Source organism: Dromiciops gliroides, chromosome 2, assembly GCF_019393635.1.
Source record: "Dromiciops gliroides isolate mDroGli1 chromosome 2, mDroGli1.pri, whole genome shotgun sequence".
In the NCBI taxonomy this organism is placed as follows: domain Eukaryota; kingdom Metazoa; phylum Chordata; class Mammalia; order Microbiotheria; family Microbiotheriidae; genus Dromiciops; species Dromiciops gliroides.
In genome coordinates, this window is record NC_057862.1 from 605,388,671 (window position 1) to 605,408,158 (window position 19,488).

General features: G+C 39.1%; 1 protein-coding gene across 1 annotated transcript in view; it reads right to left on the reverse strand.

Annotated features, from left to right (window-relative positions):
* Positions 1 to 15,256: 15,256 nt before the first annotated feature.
* The window catches only part of EPAS1 (endothelial PAS domain protein 1), a 122,115-nt gene continuing 117,883 nt past the window's right edge, over positions 15,257 to 19,488 (reverse strand). Inside the window, exon 16 of the mRNA XM_043982840.1 lies at positions 15,257 to 17,836. Coding sequence (XP_043838775.1) covers positions 17,685 to 17,836 — 152 coding nt within the window. The 3' untranslated portion in view covers positions 15,257 to 17,684. The remainder of the gene's footprint in view (positions 17,837 to 19,488) is intronic.

The window sequence follows — 19,488 nt, forward strand, 5'->3', positions numbered from 1 at the left end:
GGGAGGGGGAATGAAAACAGAAATCAGGATTTCATTTATAAAAATTCAACTCATGCACAGCTTTTTAGTGATGCTTAAAATGAGGTCACTCTTCCTGGAAACCACTTGCCCACTGGAGCTTTTAATTTGTTGATCTTTTCATATTCTCCACCAAGAAGTTCCTATTTTTCAACCTTCTTCCTCTTTTTTCCCCATTTCCTTCCTTTTTCCTTTTTTAAAAAATGTCTTCTTCTTCCTCTAGCTCTCCCCATCTTACTTTGGGAAGCCAGGCAGAGGCCCTCGTCCCCAGCAGTGGGTTGGGGGCACAATGAGGTTTCTGTGCTGTCCCAGTTGGCTGTCAGCATGGTGCTGCCCCCAATGAACAGCTTCTTTCATGCCTCACTGGACAGGGGCCCCAATGAAAGCTGCAGATTGTGCAGGGATTTGGGCACAGTTTGGGATTCTTTGGAAGTTCTATGTCCAGCCCTATTGCCTGATGCAGTCTTGGCTCCACAGTGATATGGTATCTGCCCATCCTGTCCAATGGACAGACTGCTTCAGACATTAAGGGATGCCAGTAGATTGAAGGGCAGTTCAGATGTGCTGAGCTGCTGAATTTCATTCCTACCCCAGCCCTAAGATCTGGGCCTGGGTCTGCCTGCCATCATTGAAGGTAATAAATATGAAGCTATGGAGACAGACATCGATTTAAGTTGTGGGGGATATAGGAAGATAATACGGGTGATACGCTTACAATCTAGCTGAAGAATTGAGCCATCCACTCATGGAACACTTGGAGAATAACCCAAAACCTGATAGAATATTAATGGATGAAAAATATAATGGGGCTGGGGGTGGGATGGGGACCAATATGGTTATCAGTGGCATGAAGTTAGGAGATAGTGGTGCTAATTCAAGAACTTCTACCAAATAACTGGAACTTTGGGCAAATTTGACCTCATTAGCCCTCAGTTTCCTCACTAATATGATGAGAGGTTTGAATGAGAGGATCTTCAAAGATCCTTCTACCTGAACATTCTAGGATTCCATGTGTAATGGCCACAAACCAACCAAATTACAGAAGATCAGGACTCTAGAAGCTGCCAAATTCTTCTCCTCACTCCATCCCCTCTCTCCTTCAGCAATTATTTAAAATATAAATAAGGCTACTGAGTAAGGAAAAACATGGAAGAGTCAATTCTCCATGACTATAGTAGATGCCTAGGGAAGTTGTCTGAGGGCAGGTACGTGGAAATTAAGAGACTTACCCAGGGTCACAGAGCAAGAGTCAGAAACCTACGCACTATATCAAACTGCCTCTGGGAATAGAATTTCGGGTTAACAAATATCCATCTTATTAGCATAATATAGGATCTATGGGGTCATTGGTCCTACTCAGTGCTTACCTCTGCTGCTTACTATGTAACCCTGGGTGAGTCATTTCCATCAAGTCTTAGTTTCTGTAAAATGAGGGGCACTGGATTTTTATGATCTCTGAACCCCTCCCTCTCATTTCCAGCTCCCAATTCTATTGCCTTGTTTGTCATCTCATCTCCAGAGCCTAATATGATACTTTGCATATAGTACATGTTTAGCAAGTGCTTGTTGGCAATCATGGACTGAAACTGAGGGAAGGGATGTCAATATATAGAGGGAAAAGAAAAGAGGGCCAAAGACAACCAACATTAAGGGGAGAGGAGGAGAAAAGGACTGTGGGAAAAGATAGAAAAAATGATAAAAAGGTAGGATAAGAATGAATGAATGAATGAATTGGAAAGCATTTATTAAGTGCTTGCTATGTGCTGTAGTTGGGGATACCAATACAGAGACAGTCCCTGCCCTCAAGGAACTTATTTTTTAATAATTATATTTTTAATAGGGATAGGCATTGTGAGTGGATCTATAGTGCAATTAGATAATACATCCTTTCTAGAAGCAATGGTGGTATTGATTTAAATAGTTTCCAGAACAAGAGATACAAAGTAGGACAGGGAGTGTGTTTTGAGGGGCAGGAAGGGGTCTATGGCAAGAAAATGGTCTGTTGGGGTACCTGAGATTTAGTTAGATGCAGTGAACCCTCACCAGTCATCATGGCCCCAAGGATGTCTGTGTATGTTGTGGGGGGGGTGAGGTGGTGGGGGGGAAGCTGTACAACCTCTGGTTGGGAGGTATAGGGCTGAAGACCAGACATCATAGTGTCAGAGAAACCAAGGGGAGGAGAAATGGTCATTCATCAAAGTGCCAACTGTTATTTTGCATAGAGGTATGGAGGCACTAAATAAATGTTTAATGAACTGAATTGAAGTGAAAGATCAGTGGATTTGAACTCAGAGGATCTAAGCTCAAATTTTCACTCTGCTACTTAGTACCCTTGTGACCTTGGGTAAGCCAATTAACCTTTTGGACTTTGGTCCCCTCATCTGAAAAATATGGGATTGGAATGTGGGGTTGGGGAAGGTTCCTCCCAGCTCTAAATCCTTTGACCCCAGGTGGGAGGAAATAAGGACCAAGAAGATTCAGACATTCAGATTCATCCTTCAAGGTCTAATTCAATTCTCCTCAATACAACAAATTCAACAAACTTATATTCAAGCCAGATATTTACCTGGACACCTGTAGCCCACAATGAGCTCCGTTTTTCTAAATTCATAGGAGCAGTGAACCTCCGAGCTGGAAAGACCTCAGAGGCCAGCTGGTCTAATGCCTTACCTAAATGAGAATTGTCTCTTTACCACCCCTGCCTAGTGGTCATACAGCTTTTGTTTCAAGTCCTTTAATGAGGGAGACCTTCCCAAGAAAGCCCACATCATTGTTGGACAGCTCTATTTGTTAGAAAAATTTTCCTTGCACAGACAAAAATTGCTTCTTTGTAACCTCTACTTAATTCATCTAGTTTTGTCATCTAGGGCCAATCAACTCCCATTGCTTCTAGGATCCAATAGAAATTCCTCTGTTTAGCACTTAAAGGTCTTTACCTCTTCTTTGTGTATATGTCCATTATTCACTGATCTCAACCTATCTTTCCAGCCCTGTGGGATATTACCATTTTTTCCAAACTCTGTGATCCAGGCATTTCTTACATATAGCTCCCAACTCTTTGCTCTGGCCATCTCATATCTGGACAGGACTTTCTTATTACCTCTACCTCATAATGTCCTTCTCTTCCTCAGGTACCATTTTCTTTTTCTTCTTTTTAAAATAATAATAAATATTATTATTTAAAGTTTTGAGTTTTGTTTGGAGAAAATCAGAGTATTTGTCCTTCTCCAATCCTGTAGGAATCCTCCAGTTCTTCATGACTTTTCAAATCTCTTTAACAATGGCTCATTGAGCTCATTTTCCAATGACTTCAGTGTCCTCTTCTGTAGTTCATCTACAGTCCCTAGTGCTTGTCCCACAAAAAGCTTAGCCTATAGTTATATGCACATATATGTATGTATGTATGTTGGTAGGTACGTAGGTAGGTATTCATGAACATCTTTTCCTTACAGACTGTAAATGCCTTGAGGTCGGGCACTGCCTCATTTTAGTCTTTATGTATCCAGTGCCTAGCATAATGCCTGGCCCAGTTGACCCTTAATAAATACTTGGAGGTTAATTGACTGATTAGAATGTGTTTCCTTTTTATCTTGCTTTTTCAGAATCTTCTCCCTCACATTAATTCCCTGTTGGTGGCGTTGTGAAATGATCCAGCCATTCTGGAGAGCAATTTGGAAATATTCCCAAAGAGCTTTCAAACCATTCATACCCTTTGATTGAGCAATACCACTACTAGGTCTGTGTCCCAAAGAGATTAAAAAAAGGAGAAGGACCTAAATGGTTTTTTTTGTGGTGGCAAAGAATTGGAAATTGAGGGGATGCCCATCAATTGGGGAATAGTTGAATAAGTTTTGGTATATGATTATGATGGAATATTTTTAATAAACATTTTTATTCAAAGTTTTGAGTTCCAAATTCTATCCCTCTTTCCCTTCCTCCCCTCTCTCCTCCTCGAGGCACTAAGCAATCAGATATAGGTTAAACATGTGCAATTATGTAAAACATTACCACATTAGTCTTTTTGTATCAGAAAATTTGAATAAAAGAAAAAAAATGAAAGAAATAAAGTGAAAAAATTATGCATCAGTCTGTGTTCAATCAATATTACTTCTTTCTTTGGAAATTTGCTTCATCATTAGTCCTTTGGGATTGTCTTAGATTATTGTATTGCTGAGAATAGTTAAGTCATTCACAGTTCTTCATCCAACAATATTGCTATCATTGTACACAATGTTCTCCTGGTTCTGCTCATTTCACTATACAACAGTTCAAAAAAGTCTTTCCTTCTGAAATCATCCTTTTTGTCATTTCTTTTATGACACAATAATATGCCATCACCATCATATACCACAGCTTGTTTAGCCATTCCCCAATTGATGGCCATGACTTTGATTTCCAACTCTTAGCCACCACAAAAAGAGCTGCTATATTTTGTACAGATAGGTCTTGTTCTCTTTTGGGGGATGTCTTTGCAATATAAATCTAGCAGTGGTATTGCTGGATCAAAAGGTATGCACAGTTCTATAGCCCTTTGAACATAATTCCAAATTGCTCTCCAGAATGGTTGAATCTTTTTACAATTCCACCAGCAGAGGATGAGTATCCCAGTTTTCCCACAGCACCTTCAACACCCAACATTTCCCCTTTTTGTTACAGGTATGAGGTGGTACCTCAGAGTTGTTTTACTTTACATTTCTCTGCTCAATAGTGATCTAGAGCTTTGTTTCATGTAACTATGGATTGCTTTGATATAGAGAGCAAAATAAAATGTAAAAGAGATAATTTTGATTATATAAAATTAAAAATATTTTGCACAAACAAAACTAATGTGACCAATATTACAAGGGAAGCAGAAAATTGGGAAAGAATTTTTGAAACAAATATTTCTGATAAAGACTTCATTTATCAATTATATAAAGAACTAAGTCAAATTTATAAAAATACATATCATTCCCCAATTGACAAATGTTCAAAGGATATGAACAGGCAGTTTTCAGACAAAGAAATCAAAGGTACCCATAGTCATGTAAAACAATGCTCTAGATCACTGTTGATCAGAGAAAAGCAAATTAAAATAACTCTGAAGTATCATTTCACACCTATCAAAGTGGCAAATATAACAAAAAAGGGAAAATATTGGCATGCTATTTTTCACTTTCATTTTTTCCTTTTATTCAAGTTTTCTTATACAAAATTACTAATGTGGTAATGTTTTGCATAATTGAACATGTATAACCTATATCTGATTGCTTACCCCCTCCAGGAGGGGGTAAAAGAGGGAGAGGAGTGATAAAATTTGGAACTCAAAACTATAAATAAAAATGTTTATTTTTTAAAAAGGCTTTTTCTGCATCTATTGAGATAATCATGATTTCTGTTGATTTTGTTATTGACATGGTCAATTATGCTGATAGTTTTCCTAATATTGAAACAGGGCTGCATTCCTGGTATAAATCCCACCTTGTCATAGTGTATGATCCTTGTGATATATTGCTGTAATCCCTTCACTAGTACTTTGTTTAAATTTTTGCAGCAATATTCATTAGGGAAATTGGTCTATAATTGTCTTTCCCTGTTTTGGCTCTTCCTGGTATGAGTACCAGCACCATATTTGTCTCATAAAAGGAATTTGGTAGGGCTCCTTCTTTACCTATTTTTTCAAATAGTTTATATAGTATTGAGATTAATTATTCTTTAAATGTTTGGTAGAATTCATTTGTGAATCCATTTAATCCTGGGGATTTTTTCTTAGGAAGTTCATTGATGACTTGTTCAATTACTTTTTCTAAGATTGGGTTATTTAAATATTTTATTTCTTTTGCTGTTAATTTGTGTAATTTATATATTTTTAGATCTTCATCCATTTCATTTAAATTGCAAATTTATTGGCACATAATTGGGCAAAATAGTTCTTAAAAACTGGCTTAATTTCCTCTTCATTGGTGGTGAGTTCACCCCTTTCATTTTTGATACTCTTAATTTGGTTTTCTTCTTTCCTTTTTTTGATCAAACTAACCAATGGTTTAGCTATTTTATTGTTTCTTTTCCATAAAACCAGCTTCTAGTTCAATGTTTTCCTTGCTTTCAATGTTTTGTTTTGTGAGGCAATTGGGGTTAAGTGACTTGCCCAGGGTCACACAGCCAGTAAGTGTTAAGTGTCTGAGGCTGGATTTGAACTCAGGTCCTCCTGACTCCAGGGCTGGTGCTCTATCCACTGCTCCATCTAGCTGCCCTCTTGCTTTCAATGTTACTAATTTCTCCTTTGCTTTTCAGGATTTCCAATTTGGTGTTTAACTGGGGATTTTTAAGTTGTTCATTTTCTAGTTTTTTTAGTTGTATGCCCAATTCATTGATCTGCTTTTTCTCTATTTTATTGATGTAAGCAGTTAGGGATATGAATTTTCCCCTAAGTACAACTTTGGCTGCATCCCATAAATTTTGATGTTGTCACATTGTTGTCATTTTCTTTAATGAAATTGCCAATTGTTTCTATGATTTGTTCTTTGATCCACTTGTTTTTTTAGGATCAGATTAATTAATTTCCAATTAATTTTAATTTCTCTTTCAAATGTCCATTATTGAATGTAACTTTTATTGCATTATGATCTGAAAAGGATGTGTTTACTATTTCTGCTTTTCTGTATTTGATTGTGAGGCTTTTATGTCCTAATACATGGTCAATTTTTGTGTAGGTGCATGTACTGCTGGGAAGAAGATATATTCCTTTCTATTCCCATTCAATTTTCTCCAGAAACCTATCATATCTCACTTTTCCAGAATTTTATTCACTTCCTTAACTTCTTTCTTGTTTATTATTTGGTTAGATTAATCCATTTCTGAGAGGGGAAGGTTAAGGTCTCCCACTAGAATAGTTTTATTACCTATTTCTTCCTATAACTCTTTCAACTTCTTCAAAAATTTAGATACTATACCATTTGGTGCATACATGTTAAGTATTGATATGACTTCATTGTCTATGGTACCTTTCAGCAAGATATAATTTCCTTCATTATCTCTTTTAATTAGATCTATTTTTGCTTTTGCTTTGTCTGAAATCATGATTGGTTACTACTATTTTCTTTGCTTCAGCTGAAGCATAATAGATTCTGTTCCAGCCCCTTACCTTTACCCTATGTGTATCTGCTTCAAATATGTTTCTTGTAAGTAACATATTGTGAAATTTGGGATTTTAATTGCTTCTGCTATCTGCTTCTGTTTAATAGATAAGTTCATCCCATTCACCTTTATAGTTATGACAACTGTGTATTTCCTCCCATAATATTTTTCACTTTTTTATCTCCCTTTTATTTTACCCCCTGCCCTTTCCCTCTTCACAAGTATTTTACTTCTGTTCACTGCCTTCCCCAATATTCCCCTCTCTTTTATCCCTTTTCTCTCCCCTCTTCTATTACCCCTATCCCCTTTTTACTTCTTTATAGGGTAAGGTAGATTTCTATATCCACCTGAGTGTTTATGTTATTCCCTCTTTGAGCCAGTTTTGATGACAGTAAGGTTTAAGCTTTGCTTACCACCCCTCGCCCCCCGCATCATCCCCTCCATTATAACAGCTTTTTTGTGGTTCTTTTATGGGGGATAATTTATCCCCATTCTATCTCCCCACTCCTCCTTCTAGTGCAATTTCTTTCTCAGCCCTTCAATGTCTATATAAACTCCTTCTAATTTTTCTTATAAGTAATAAAGTTGTTAAGATTACAAATATTATCTTGCCATATAGAGCTATAAACAGTTTAACCTCACTGATTTTTTTCTTTTTGTTTCTTTTTTACCTTTTTTTGTTTTCCTTGAGTCATATATTTAGAGGTCATTTTTTTTATTCACCTCTGGTATTTTAATCAGAAATGCTTGAAAATCCTCTATTTCATTAAATATCCATTTTCCCCTGAACTATTATACTCAATTTTGCTGGGTAGGTGGTTCTTGGTTGTAAACCTAAGTCTTTTGCCTTATGGTATATCATATTCTAAGCTTTCCAGTTTTTTTTAATGTAGAAGTTGTCAAATGCTGTGTAATCCTGATTGTAGTTCCATGATACTTGAATTGTTTCTTTTTGGCTGTTGGCAATACTTTTTCCTTGATATGTGAGCTCTGGAATCTGACTATGATGTTCCTGGGAGTTTTCATTTTGGGATATCTTTCAGGTGGTATTCAGTAGATTCTTTGCATTTCTACTTTGTCCTCTGGTTCTAATATATTAGGGCAGTGTTTTGTTTTGTTTTTTTGATAATTTCTTGCAAAGATATTGTCCAGGCTTTTAATTTTTCTAAATCATGGCTTTCAGGTGGTCCAATAATTCTTATATTATCTCTCCTGGATCTATTTTCTAGCTCAGTTGTTTTTCCAATGAGAAATTTCACATTTCTTCAATTTTTAAAAAAATTTGTTTTATCATATATTGATGTCTTATATAGTTATTAGTTTCTACTTGTTCTATCTATTCTACTTTTTAATGAATTATTTTCTTCAGTGGCCCTTCTTACTTCCTTTTCTACTTGGCTAATTTTGGTTTTTAGGGAGTTATTTTCCTCAATAAATTTTTGTGTCTTTTCCTTTTCTATTGACTCTTTTTTCATAATTCTCTTGCATTACTCTCATTTATTTTCTAATTTTTTCCTTCTACTTTTTTGCTTTTTAAAATCCTTTTTAAGCTCTTTCAATAATTCTTTTTCGGCCTGGGACCAAATTACACTTTTCTTTGAAGCTTCATCTATAGCCATTCTGAAACTATTGTCCTTCTCTAAGTTTATGCCTTGATCCTCCCTATCATCATAGTAACTTTCTATAGTCAAGTTTTTCTTGTTTTGGGCTCTTATGCCTTTTTGGATGACTTGGTGTTTTTATGTGAGAGTTAGGCTCTATTCCTGCAGTGTCCCACATTTTTGTGCTGGGGCTTTGGGCAGGACTTTACTACCAGTCAGAAGTGGGATCTATACCTTCCTGATGACTATACTTGGGTGCAGTCTTTGGGATGGTGTGGGGTGAGGTAGAGCTTTGCTATGCTGGCCCAGACTCCTTACTTGCCTAAGGGACCACTGGTTTGCAGGAGGGTGTGACCTCACTGGTGTATTTTCCCAGGCAGGTTCCCTGCTGCTTCTGTTGCTGCCCCCATAGCCTCACCATTGCTGCTGCTATAGCTCATACTGCTGCTACATCCCTGGACCTCATTCCCTAACTACCCAGGTAAGACAGATCTTTCTTGTTGGGCTGGTGAGTTGCTTCCCTGCTCCTAGGAACAATTTAGAGGCAGTTATCTAGTTTTTTTTGAGGGGAAGTTTAGGAGGCCTTCAGAGGGTTCCTTCCTCACTCCACAATCTTAGCACTGCAGGTTGATTGTCATTAAATATTATTGTGCTATAAGAAATGATGAGCAGGATAATTTCAGAAAAATCTGGAAAGACTTACATGAACTGATATAGAGTGAAGTAAGCAAGTGAGCAGAGCATTGTACACAATAACAGCAATATTGTACCATGATCAACTGTGAATGACTTAGCTCTGCTTAGCAATACAATGACCCAAGATAATTCTAAGGGACTCATGATGAAAAATGATATCCACATCCAGAGAAAGAACCAAAAATAGAGTCTGAATGTAGATCAAAGCTTACTATTTTTCACATTTTACATTTTATGTGTCTTTTTCTTTTTGTCTATCTTCTTTCACAATGTGACTCATATGGAAATGTTTTGCATGATTGCACATGTATATAACCTATATCAAATTTCTTATTGCCTCAGGGAAGGGGGAGGTGAGGGATGGAGAGAGAAAATTTGGAACTCAAAAACTTTTTAAAGCGATTGTTTAAAAATTGTCTTTACATTTAATTGGGAAAAAATTATTATTTTTTTAATAATCTCCTCCCTCTGTTAGGGGTCAATTCAAGTTCCAAATCCTCTGTGTAGCCACCCTGGATTCCTCAGTCATTGATACTCTCTCCTTAAAATTTCCTAAGCATTTTTTCTCTCTCTTTTGCCTCAACATTTACTGATTTTTTATGTATTCTTGTGTAAATTATACCAGCTTGTGCCAATGCTTGGGGGTAGGAGATAGCATATTTATTTTGCATAGCAGCCTTTCAGTGGTATGTTAGTTTCTTGAGAGCAGGGATTGTCCTTACTTCCTAGCATAGTGGTCTGAAGTGTAAAGGGCTAAAATTCTAGCTATGATGTCTAAAATCTAATGAGTGGTCACCTTAAATTAGAAGCTTTAGCAAGAGTTTAGACTTTTAAGTATTGATTAAAGTGCATCAGAAGTTGGTGAGGAGAGAGAGAGAGGTAAAAGGCAAACTTCCTCTATCTAATAGACCCCAGCATCTGACCTGCCAAGCTGAAGTCGGGAACCCAGAAGACCCCTCCTCAGGGGCTTCTCCCAGAATTCCCCTTGTGAAACTGGAAACAGGACTGACCACACACACAGCTCCAAGCTAATTGGTTGGTATCTCTGATTGACAGGTCCTATGTGTGGTTCTATAGATGTAACTTCTGGACACCAGGCAACTTCCGGATGCCAGCTAACTTCCGCTAAAGTCACATAGTTTCCAAGTCATATGCTTTCTCCTCATGGTGGAGCTTCCCTGCAATAACTCTCCCAGAAGGGAGTGTCATTTCAATTCTCACAGAACAGAGAGGTTGTTGAAATTTTTGGAATTGACAGAAGCTTGAGGGATCAAGTAAAGCTTTACATTTGTTTTGTTTTGCTTTTAAGAAGGAAAGAGACCTGAACATTTTTATAGTCAGTGGTGAAGTAGCTAGAGTTTGAGGAGGAGAGGGAGAGGGACTGATCTAGGGAAAATTCCCAGAAGGGGATGGGATGGGATAAAGGCAAAAATAGAGATGTTCTCCTTGTCAAGAAGAAGGATTTCTTAGCGAGTGGAGCAAAAGAGGAGAGAATTGGTAAAGATATAGAGAAGATTTGACCTGTATACTGGGGGAAAAGAGGATGCTCATAAAGGGATTGCCTCGAGTTTCTTGATAATTTAAGAGGCAAGGTTGTCAACTGTGAGAGAGGGAGCTGGAGAATAGTTTCAGGGGTTGGAAAGAGAAGAGAAATTTTAAAACAGAAACTTGAGGAAACAAGATAAAGTGAAGCAGGAAAGAGAAAAAGGATTGATTGGCAGTAGTGAGGAATCTGTTGAGATTAGATAACATCAATGGTTCTGTCTTTCTGTTTAGCTGCTTGGGAGTAGAAGCAGAGAAGGTAGGTGCTGGGAGTGGACCCAGGATGGAGGGTTAGTAGGGACTGAAGGTAAGTGATTGAAAGGTAGAAGAAAGTACATTGCTAAACAGGTCAAGACAATGAAGGGAGCAAGCCGAGGCCAGAATCGGGGGAGAATGGGAAGTGAGAGATGAACCGGAGGTGACAGTAAAGATGAAGAGAGAAGCAGAAGGAAAGATGGAAAGACAGGAACTTATTTTCAGAGAGGAGTAGTTTAGAGTTCAGGATCAGGGAGGTGGGACATTTTTTGAGAAATGATGAGGTCTGAGATGTGACCACTCCCATGAGTGGCTGAGGACTGGTGTAGAGGTAGGTCATGAGTGTAGAGGAGGTGAATGAACTGGGGTGGGAGTGTTCCAAGGAGCATCAGTGTGAATATTGAAGTACCGAAATATGACGGGTGGAGAAGACTGTGATCCAGTAGCTGAACTTCCTGTAAAAAAGGGAGAGAGGCCTGGACGTGACTAGATGAAAGCTGCAGATGGACCATAAGCTTATAGAAGTTAAAGACCGATGATGACAGAAAGTCTGGGGGTAGAAGTAGGGAGCAGGAATATATTGTCTATTCTCTTAGTTTGGTATATGGGGGTATGTGTTTCAGGGGAAAGGATAGGCACACAACCAGCATAGGAGAGGGTGACCAGGGATGAAAAAGACTCTGAGGAAAATTCAGATGTGCCATAAAACTGTGAAAGCATACTTGTCTAGGATAAAGAGGTGAATGTTAATGGTAGGACAAGAGATTCAGAGAGTTCATAGGCAGGCAAGAGGAAAAGGCAGGTCCCAGGGAAAAAGAAGGGAGTGGGGGACACAGCTGAGGATGAGATTGCAGGGAGAGGTAGCAGGAGAAAGGGGGTTCTGCTTTGGCCAATGGTGCGTCTGGCTCAAAGGAATTAGAAGAGCAGAAAGTGGGAAATAGTAGTGATCACAAGATGACAGATTTAGAACCAAAAGGGACCATAAATGTTATTGTTTCCAACCCCCTGATTAGGTAAGTGAGGAAACTGAAGCAGGCAGAGGCTGGGTGTCTTGCCGAAGGTCACACAGCTGGTCTCTGAGGCAGGATTAAAACTCAGGTCTTCCTGATTTCAAATATAGAACTCAATCCTCTATGCCCTAAGACCTCAATTCAAAAGCAGTAGACTAAAGAGGTCCAGAAGATCTATAGCAATGGGGAAAGGGAAAGTTGTGGGGGAAAGCTCACTAGTGCCAGGCAGTTCCCAAACAGGGATTTTTTAAAAGCTACTTTGCTCTTTACATCCTCTAGGGGATCCATTGTTAGGTCTAGTGAGGGCTTAATGGCAGTGACAAGGGTCCTGTGAGGAAGGTATTTTCTCATCCAAGACAGCATTTGGCAACTTCACTCCATCAATTCCAGTGAGGGAACAGGGTTATGGGCATGTTTTCAGCAGTCTCTCCTCTCTCCTTAGCTGTAATGCCCACCTACCTAGGCAATGACCTTCCCTAAGGATTTGCCCAATATTACTTTTGTTCTCTTCAAGAAATCATTCAAAACCACAACTGTATTTCTGTTCTGTCATTATCGTGGAATATCTTCATCTTCTGTTTCATATAATTTCTATGATGTGAATTTCAAATTGCTTGAGTCAGGGAGAATTTTTGATTAGCAGGAAGATTCTGTTGGTCAGAATTGCTTAGACAATAAGAAATGCATTTCCAATGGACTGGCTAAATGCAGAATGCAGATTGTTTTCTTTCTCTGTTATAATGGATATCCTCTTCATCAAAGTGGAAAGAGGGCTGGTCATTTTTGTGGCATTTGCATTAAGATACTCTCTCTCTCTCTCTCTCTCTCTCTCTCTCTCTCTCTCTCTCTCTCTCTCTCTCACACACACACACACACACACACACACTTAAGATAATTAATTCCAACAGGTGCTGTTTAGAACATGGACATAAGCAGAAACAGAGATCTGTCTTATTCTACTCCATTTCACCCCCATCTTTAGAAGGAAGGGGTGATTCTGGTCTTTTGGTATTTTATTAAATGAAGATGTTAGCAAGGGTCCTGTGCTCCTTAAGGGTAGTCTGAAACTTGTAATTCACAGGATGAAGATAGGCTAAATTACATTGCCAGCAATGACAGTATTGGTGGGGAGGGAAGGACAAACACAATGGTGAACTGGGATAAGAAACCTAGCCCAAAGGGCAGAAAGTAGGGTTGTAGAATGGAAGGCACACTGGGTCTGGTTTTTTTTTTTGTTGTTTTTTTTTTTTGTTTTTTAAGGCAATTGGGGTTAAGTGACTTGCCCAGGGTCACACAGCTAGTAAGTGTTAAGTGTCTGAGGCCGTATTTGAACTCAGGTAGTCCTGACTCCAGGGCCGGTGCTCTATCCACTCCGCCACCTAGCTGCCCCACACACTGGGTCTGGAATGGGAGATCTTTAGCTTGAATCCCAGATCTGCTCCTTTCTACCTGGGTGACCTTGAGCAAATTAATTTTCTTTTTTGAGTCTTATATGCTTCTCTCTTCTGTAAAATGAACAGGTGGAAATTAAATCATGTCTAAAGCCACTTCCAGCTCTAAATTGATAATCCAGGGTACTCAGGGAGAAGGGAAGAGATATATTACAAGATTAAAGAAATGGGGAAAGAGCTTTGGGTTATTAAGTTGGAAATGGAATCTTCACCAACCTTATATTCTTTCCCCTTTTGCTCTAATCAGTTCGGTCTCTTCACCGTCCCTCTCTCACACCATATTTATTCCCACCTTTATATCCTCTTTCCCCTCTTCTACTTATCCAAATCCTACTCATCCTTCAGAGCTCACCTCCTCTGAATTCTCATAGCATTTATCATTTGTAACACACTTTAGCAAGTCAAGTCAATTCAACAAAGACTTATTAAGTGGTTACTATACACAAGGCACTGGGCTAAGGGGTGGGGCTAGAAAGATTTTTTTTTTAAGTCCTCATGCTTAGGAAGCATTTGATTATATAAAATTACAGGAAATTAAACTAAAAGCAACTAGTCCAGATCCTTCCTTTTACAGGTTCAGAGAGATTACTCATTATGTTATTTCATATATTACTATTGTCTCTATACTATAATGGGTAATAGTAGACACTTAACAAAGTGCTTGTTGAATTAACTTGAACTGATTGAATACACAGAGATTTTTTTTGGGGGGGGTAGGCTTTTCTGTTTTAGATCATTGGAATATATGAATTCTCCACTAAAATCTTTCTCCCATGCTTCATTGTGTGATGATCACCCTGGGTTCTTGAAGTCCATACCAGCAGAGTACAAGATCTGACAGATCCCACCGAGCTGGATGTTGTGACCTTTGTGGGCGGAGAGAGGCTCCATAAAGATATGATCACTGGAATACCCTTGAAGTATTGAGAGCTTTACTTTCTTTTTTCTTGTGTGTGTGTGTGTGTGTGTGTGTGTGTGTGTGTGTGTGAATAAGGGTTAAGTAACTTGTCCAGGGACACACAGCTGGTGTCAAGTGTCTGAGGCTGGATTTGAACTCAGGTCCTTCTGAATCCAGGGCTGGTGCTTTATCCACACTGCCTGGCCGCCCAAGGGCTTTACTTTTACATCAAGGAAAGCTTACTGCCAACTTGCTAATAGTTCAATATGCAGCACTGTTATTTCTTTCTTTCTTTCTTTTTTTTTTTTTTGGTGGGGCAATGGGGGTTAAGTGACTTGCCCAGGGTCACACAGCTAGTAAGTGTCAAGTGTCTAAGGCCAGATTTGAACTCAGATACTCCTGAATCCAAGGCCAGTGCTTTATCCACTGCGCCACCTAGCCGCCCCAGCACTGTTATTTCTAAAAGGCCACTCCTTTCCTCACCTCTCCCTTGTGGGCTCCCTAGCTTATTTCAAAGCATCCCTTGGAAGTTCTTCCAACATCTTAAACTCCTCAAGGACTGAGATTCATCCATTATCTTTCTGTACCCAATCCCTAGGACAGTACCTTGCACACAGCTGCCACTTAATAAATGCTTGTTGAATTGAATTCGTTGAATCAATGCAAACCTTAATTTTCTAGAAATAATTTAATAAATACTTCATTGTACAATGTTACATCCACAGTAAGCAAGAGCCACCCACAGTGGTAGGATCAGTATACTTTAATAAGGTGTCAGTGGCAAAATACAATTCCTTATCAAGTTAAAGTTCCCATACACTTATAATGTCATCAGTAAGAAGTCAACAATATAATCATTTTATGAAGTCACTATGCCAACAGGTCAGGTTAATATGAAGCTTAGAAGAGTTCTAAGTGTTTTTAGTAAAACTGCAAGGGTAAAAAAAAATGCCCTTTGTTGAGAAAGCAATAGAGAAAAATAAAACAGGAGTTTCTATGTCAATAACCCTTCAAGTACTCACATAGTATGCAGGTTTGTCCAAGCTGCTTTGCCCAAAATACTTATTCCTCCAACACAGATGCTAGAGAAATTCATTCATTTTGCACTTGGATTCCTCTTTAAAGTTAGTTTCCTTTGTATTTTTGTTTTGGACAAATCTTTCCAGGCTCACCAAATCACGGCCCATTGGGATTTTTTAAAATTCGTACTTGTGTTTGTTTTTTAATAGTTTTCATGACAGAAAAGGTTCTAAATATTCAGTGTATTCACAAACCAAAAAAAGGTAAGCTCTCCCATATATAGTGATAGTGAGTGTTCTTGGAACGCCCCCTCAGTTAAAGTGCTTCCCTATCCAAGCAAGTCAGCGCAAGTTAGAGAAGAGAACAGAGAGGAGGCTTGGGAGCTGCCAAGCAGGCTGGTCACCAATGAGTGGGCAGTTCCAGGGAGAAAACCAGCAGGAATTTCAGGCTTTCTGCCTCTCCCTTGCTGGGTACGGGGTTGTCCTTTGCCCTCCCTTCCAGCTTAGCCTGACTGCATACTGCCTAGGCTCTTTGGGGCCACAGGGGTGAGGTGGGGGGCTCCAGCTTCTCCTTGGGTCCTCACCTAGACCCTCAACTCAGTTGTGCTCATGCAAAAGTGTCACCCTGAGAGGCTGGCCTGCTCTATACAACAAACCTTGTTTCTGAAACTTGCTTCCTTTCCTCAATTCACATCGAAGCCATTTTTAAAGGAAGTCCAGAAATCATCCTAATATCTCAAGTGGAATGCCATGAGAGTCACATCACTCCAGGAACTTGAAGGGCTATCAACAACAACAAAAAACCCACCCCAGAAATTAAGAAAAGCTGTATCACTCTCCCCACCCCACCGCCCAGCTTTCTCAAGCTTTCTCCCCACCCCTAACCCCATGACATCAGGCCCAGCAATAATAAAATAATAATAATAATACATATATAATACATACTTAAAATATAAGGGAAATATGTCTTTTAATGCATCAGTGTAATGATTCTGCTGACTTTTGACTGACTTGTAGTCAGGCCTACAGCAGATATGAGACACAAAGAGCTAACAGTGGAGGAGAGACAATTAGCAAGCAATGTTAGTGCCAGCCTATGGGAAAGATATGTACAATCCTGCAATATCAGCAACACCAGGACAAACAAAATTAACAGCTTAAAAAAAAAAAAAAGCTCTTTAAAGTGATCTTGTGAGCAGGACTCCATTTCAGTTTTGAAGTTTTTAGATATAACAAAGTACCAATATATATGATAAACATTTAACCCAGATATCAATTTTCTTAAAAAAAAATACAAACCTCAGGTATGCTTTTGTATAATAATAATAATAACAATAATAATAATAAAAACACCAACCCACCAAATGGAAAAAGCCCCCTAAAAAACAAAACACCACACAATTTAGGAAAACCTACAATGTGCCACTTTCACAGATAACCACAAACATTGCAGCTCACTCTTCACATTTCTGTTTCCGACAGACGGTATCATAATGAGAATAGTCAGCTTAAAAAAAAAAAGACATTACATTTACAATATGGTCATTAGTGCTAGGAAGGAGAGAACAGATAACAGGGGACCAGGAGGGAATCATGAACCACAGTTTGGGAGCAAACTCGTTTTTGATTCACTTATCTTTGGCAACAACAACACAAAATAATTCTTTGCAATAAAATGGAGCCAAAGTGTTTTCTCTACAGAGGCACAAACATACACCACAGCTCGTTAGTATAGATATTGCAGAAAAATCCATGTTGACTATAAATTAGAAGTAAGAGGGGAAAAGGAAATAAGATCATATAAACTTTTAAAACATTTTTCATTGAAAAGAGAGAGAGAAAAATACAGTAGCTGAAACAAACATATTTCTCTTTTAAACAGGGATAATAAGGTGAGTAAATTCAGAAAGGCCACTGTTTGGTGCTGTGGACAAATTCACCATGTTAAGTACATCCCATAGAAAGTGTTTTGGTGTTAGAAATATCATCTAGTTGCAAAAATAGACTTAGAAACTGACGCTGTTGAAAGAATGTTGCCCAAGGGAGGGAGGGAGGGGTTGCTACCGCTTGGCCCTCGTTCAGGTGGCCTGGTCCAGGGCCCTGAGCAGGTCACTCCCTTGCAGGAGCGTAGAGCTGCCGGGGACAGGGACGTTAACCTCACAGTCATATCTGGTCAATTCAGGCAGCAAATAGGGTTCAAACGAGGGACCGAGAAGCCGACTTGTCATGCCTAAGGAGGGGGGAAAAATGAAATCAAACACATTTGATTAAAAAAAGAACCTAGTTGACGTTCCTTTTTTTTTTTTTTTGAGTGGGTAAAAATATGATTCAACAAGCATTGAGCGCCTGCTCTCAGAGTTGTAATTAGGGTGGAGCGACCTGGGTTTTGCACTAGGGAGAAGGATGGTGTGTTTCCTCCCTAGGATAGCCACCTATCAGGGTCTTCGACTTTTAAGGGAGTCAGCCTGTGCTGCAGGACATGATTCTGTTCTTTCCTTCATCCCTGGGGTCTTGTGGTCCTCTTATTTTTCCCCCCTGGGTTTCATTTCCCAAACTCCCATGGGTACAGACTAGCCCCTCCAGGGTAGAAGTTTCCTCCTTTCTTGATGTCAGAATGTCTTTTTGCCACCCACCTCCCCCCAGTAGAAAGAGCTCGGGATCTCTGCCTAGCCTTGTCCTAGAGGTCGTGTAAGACATGAAGGAAGAAAACCCAGTCTCTTCTGTCACAAGGAGCCCAGAAGTCTAAATAAAGATAAAACTAACACAGGAAACAGAAAGTAGTATAAGGTACAGTATGAGTAAAGGCTAAAAAATGTGTGGTCCAGACCAGAGGTGTCAAAGGGGTTGGAAACACTCCTCACTATTACTGGAAACTTTAAAAATATAAACTAAAACAATTTATAATATAATTAAAATATAATTGGGAAATATTTAACAAAATGAATAAAAGTACCATAGAACATAGATAATGTTAATATGAGCTTTTCTAAGTCAATACGTGGCCCATGGGGATCTTTATGTGTCACCCCTGTTTCCATTTGAGTTGGACATTAAATTCTAGGAGTTCTAAAAAGAGCAAGCTCAGTTCTGTTGACCAGCGTGGCTAGGGAGGCTTCAAAGAGGAGATAAGACTCCACCCACACACCTTGAAGGATGATGGTGAATTGGGAAGGGGGCTGGTGCTCTGCAGAGTCCCTGGTTCAATGTCAGGGAAGGGTAGCAGAACAACAACATTAGCCTTGCTTCAAAGTTGCCTTTTTCTTTCTTCAGGAGGCTGATAACTCAATCCTCTGGCTACTTAGCCTCAGAACCATTCTCACCATTGAGAGAATCTGGTTGGATGCTCCACTGCTGAGTGGGTAAAAAATGCAATCTGAAAAGTTTTGAGTGCCTGCTCTCAGGGCAGAAAAAACCAAATGTGGCTTGTGTGTGTGTGTGTGTGGGGGGATATTTGAACTAAACTAACTAGGTCTCTCTCAAATGTTCTAGATTCTCATTATGTCTATGAAACAAGCCTGTTACGCATTTTTCTTTATCCCTTCTTGGCTGTGGATAGAGAGCTGTGTCTGAAGTCAGGAAGACCTGAGTTCAAATCCAGCCTTATTAGCTTTGGGACTAGATATTTACTACTTATAGGATCTTGGGCAAGCCAATTGACCACTGTTTGCCTCAATTTCCAACTGTAAAATAAAGATAATAACAGCACCTACCTCACAGGGTAACTGTGAAGCTCAAATGAGATAATATTTGTAAAGAGCTTGGCACATAGAAGGCACTATTTAAATGCTGATTCTCTTCTCTCTTTACATGGGTAACAAGCCTCTGCTTCAAGCCTCCCCATGATGGGGAACCCACTGTCTCTCAAGGAAGTCCATTCTACCA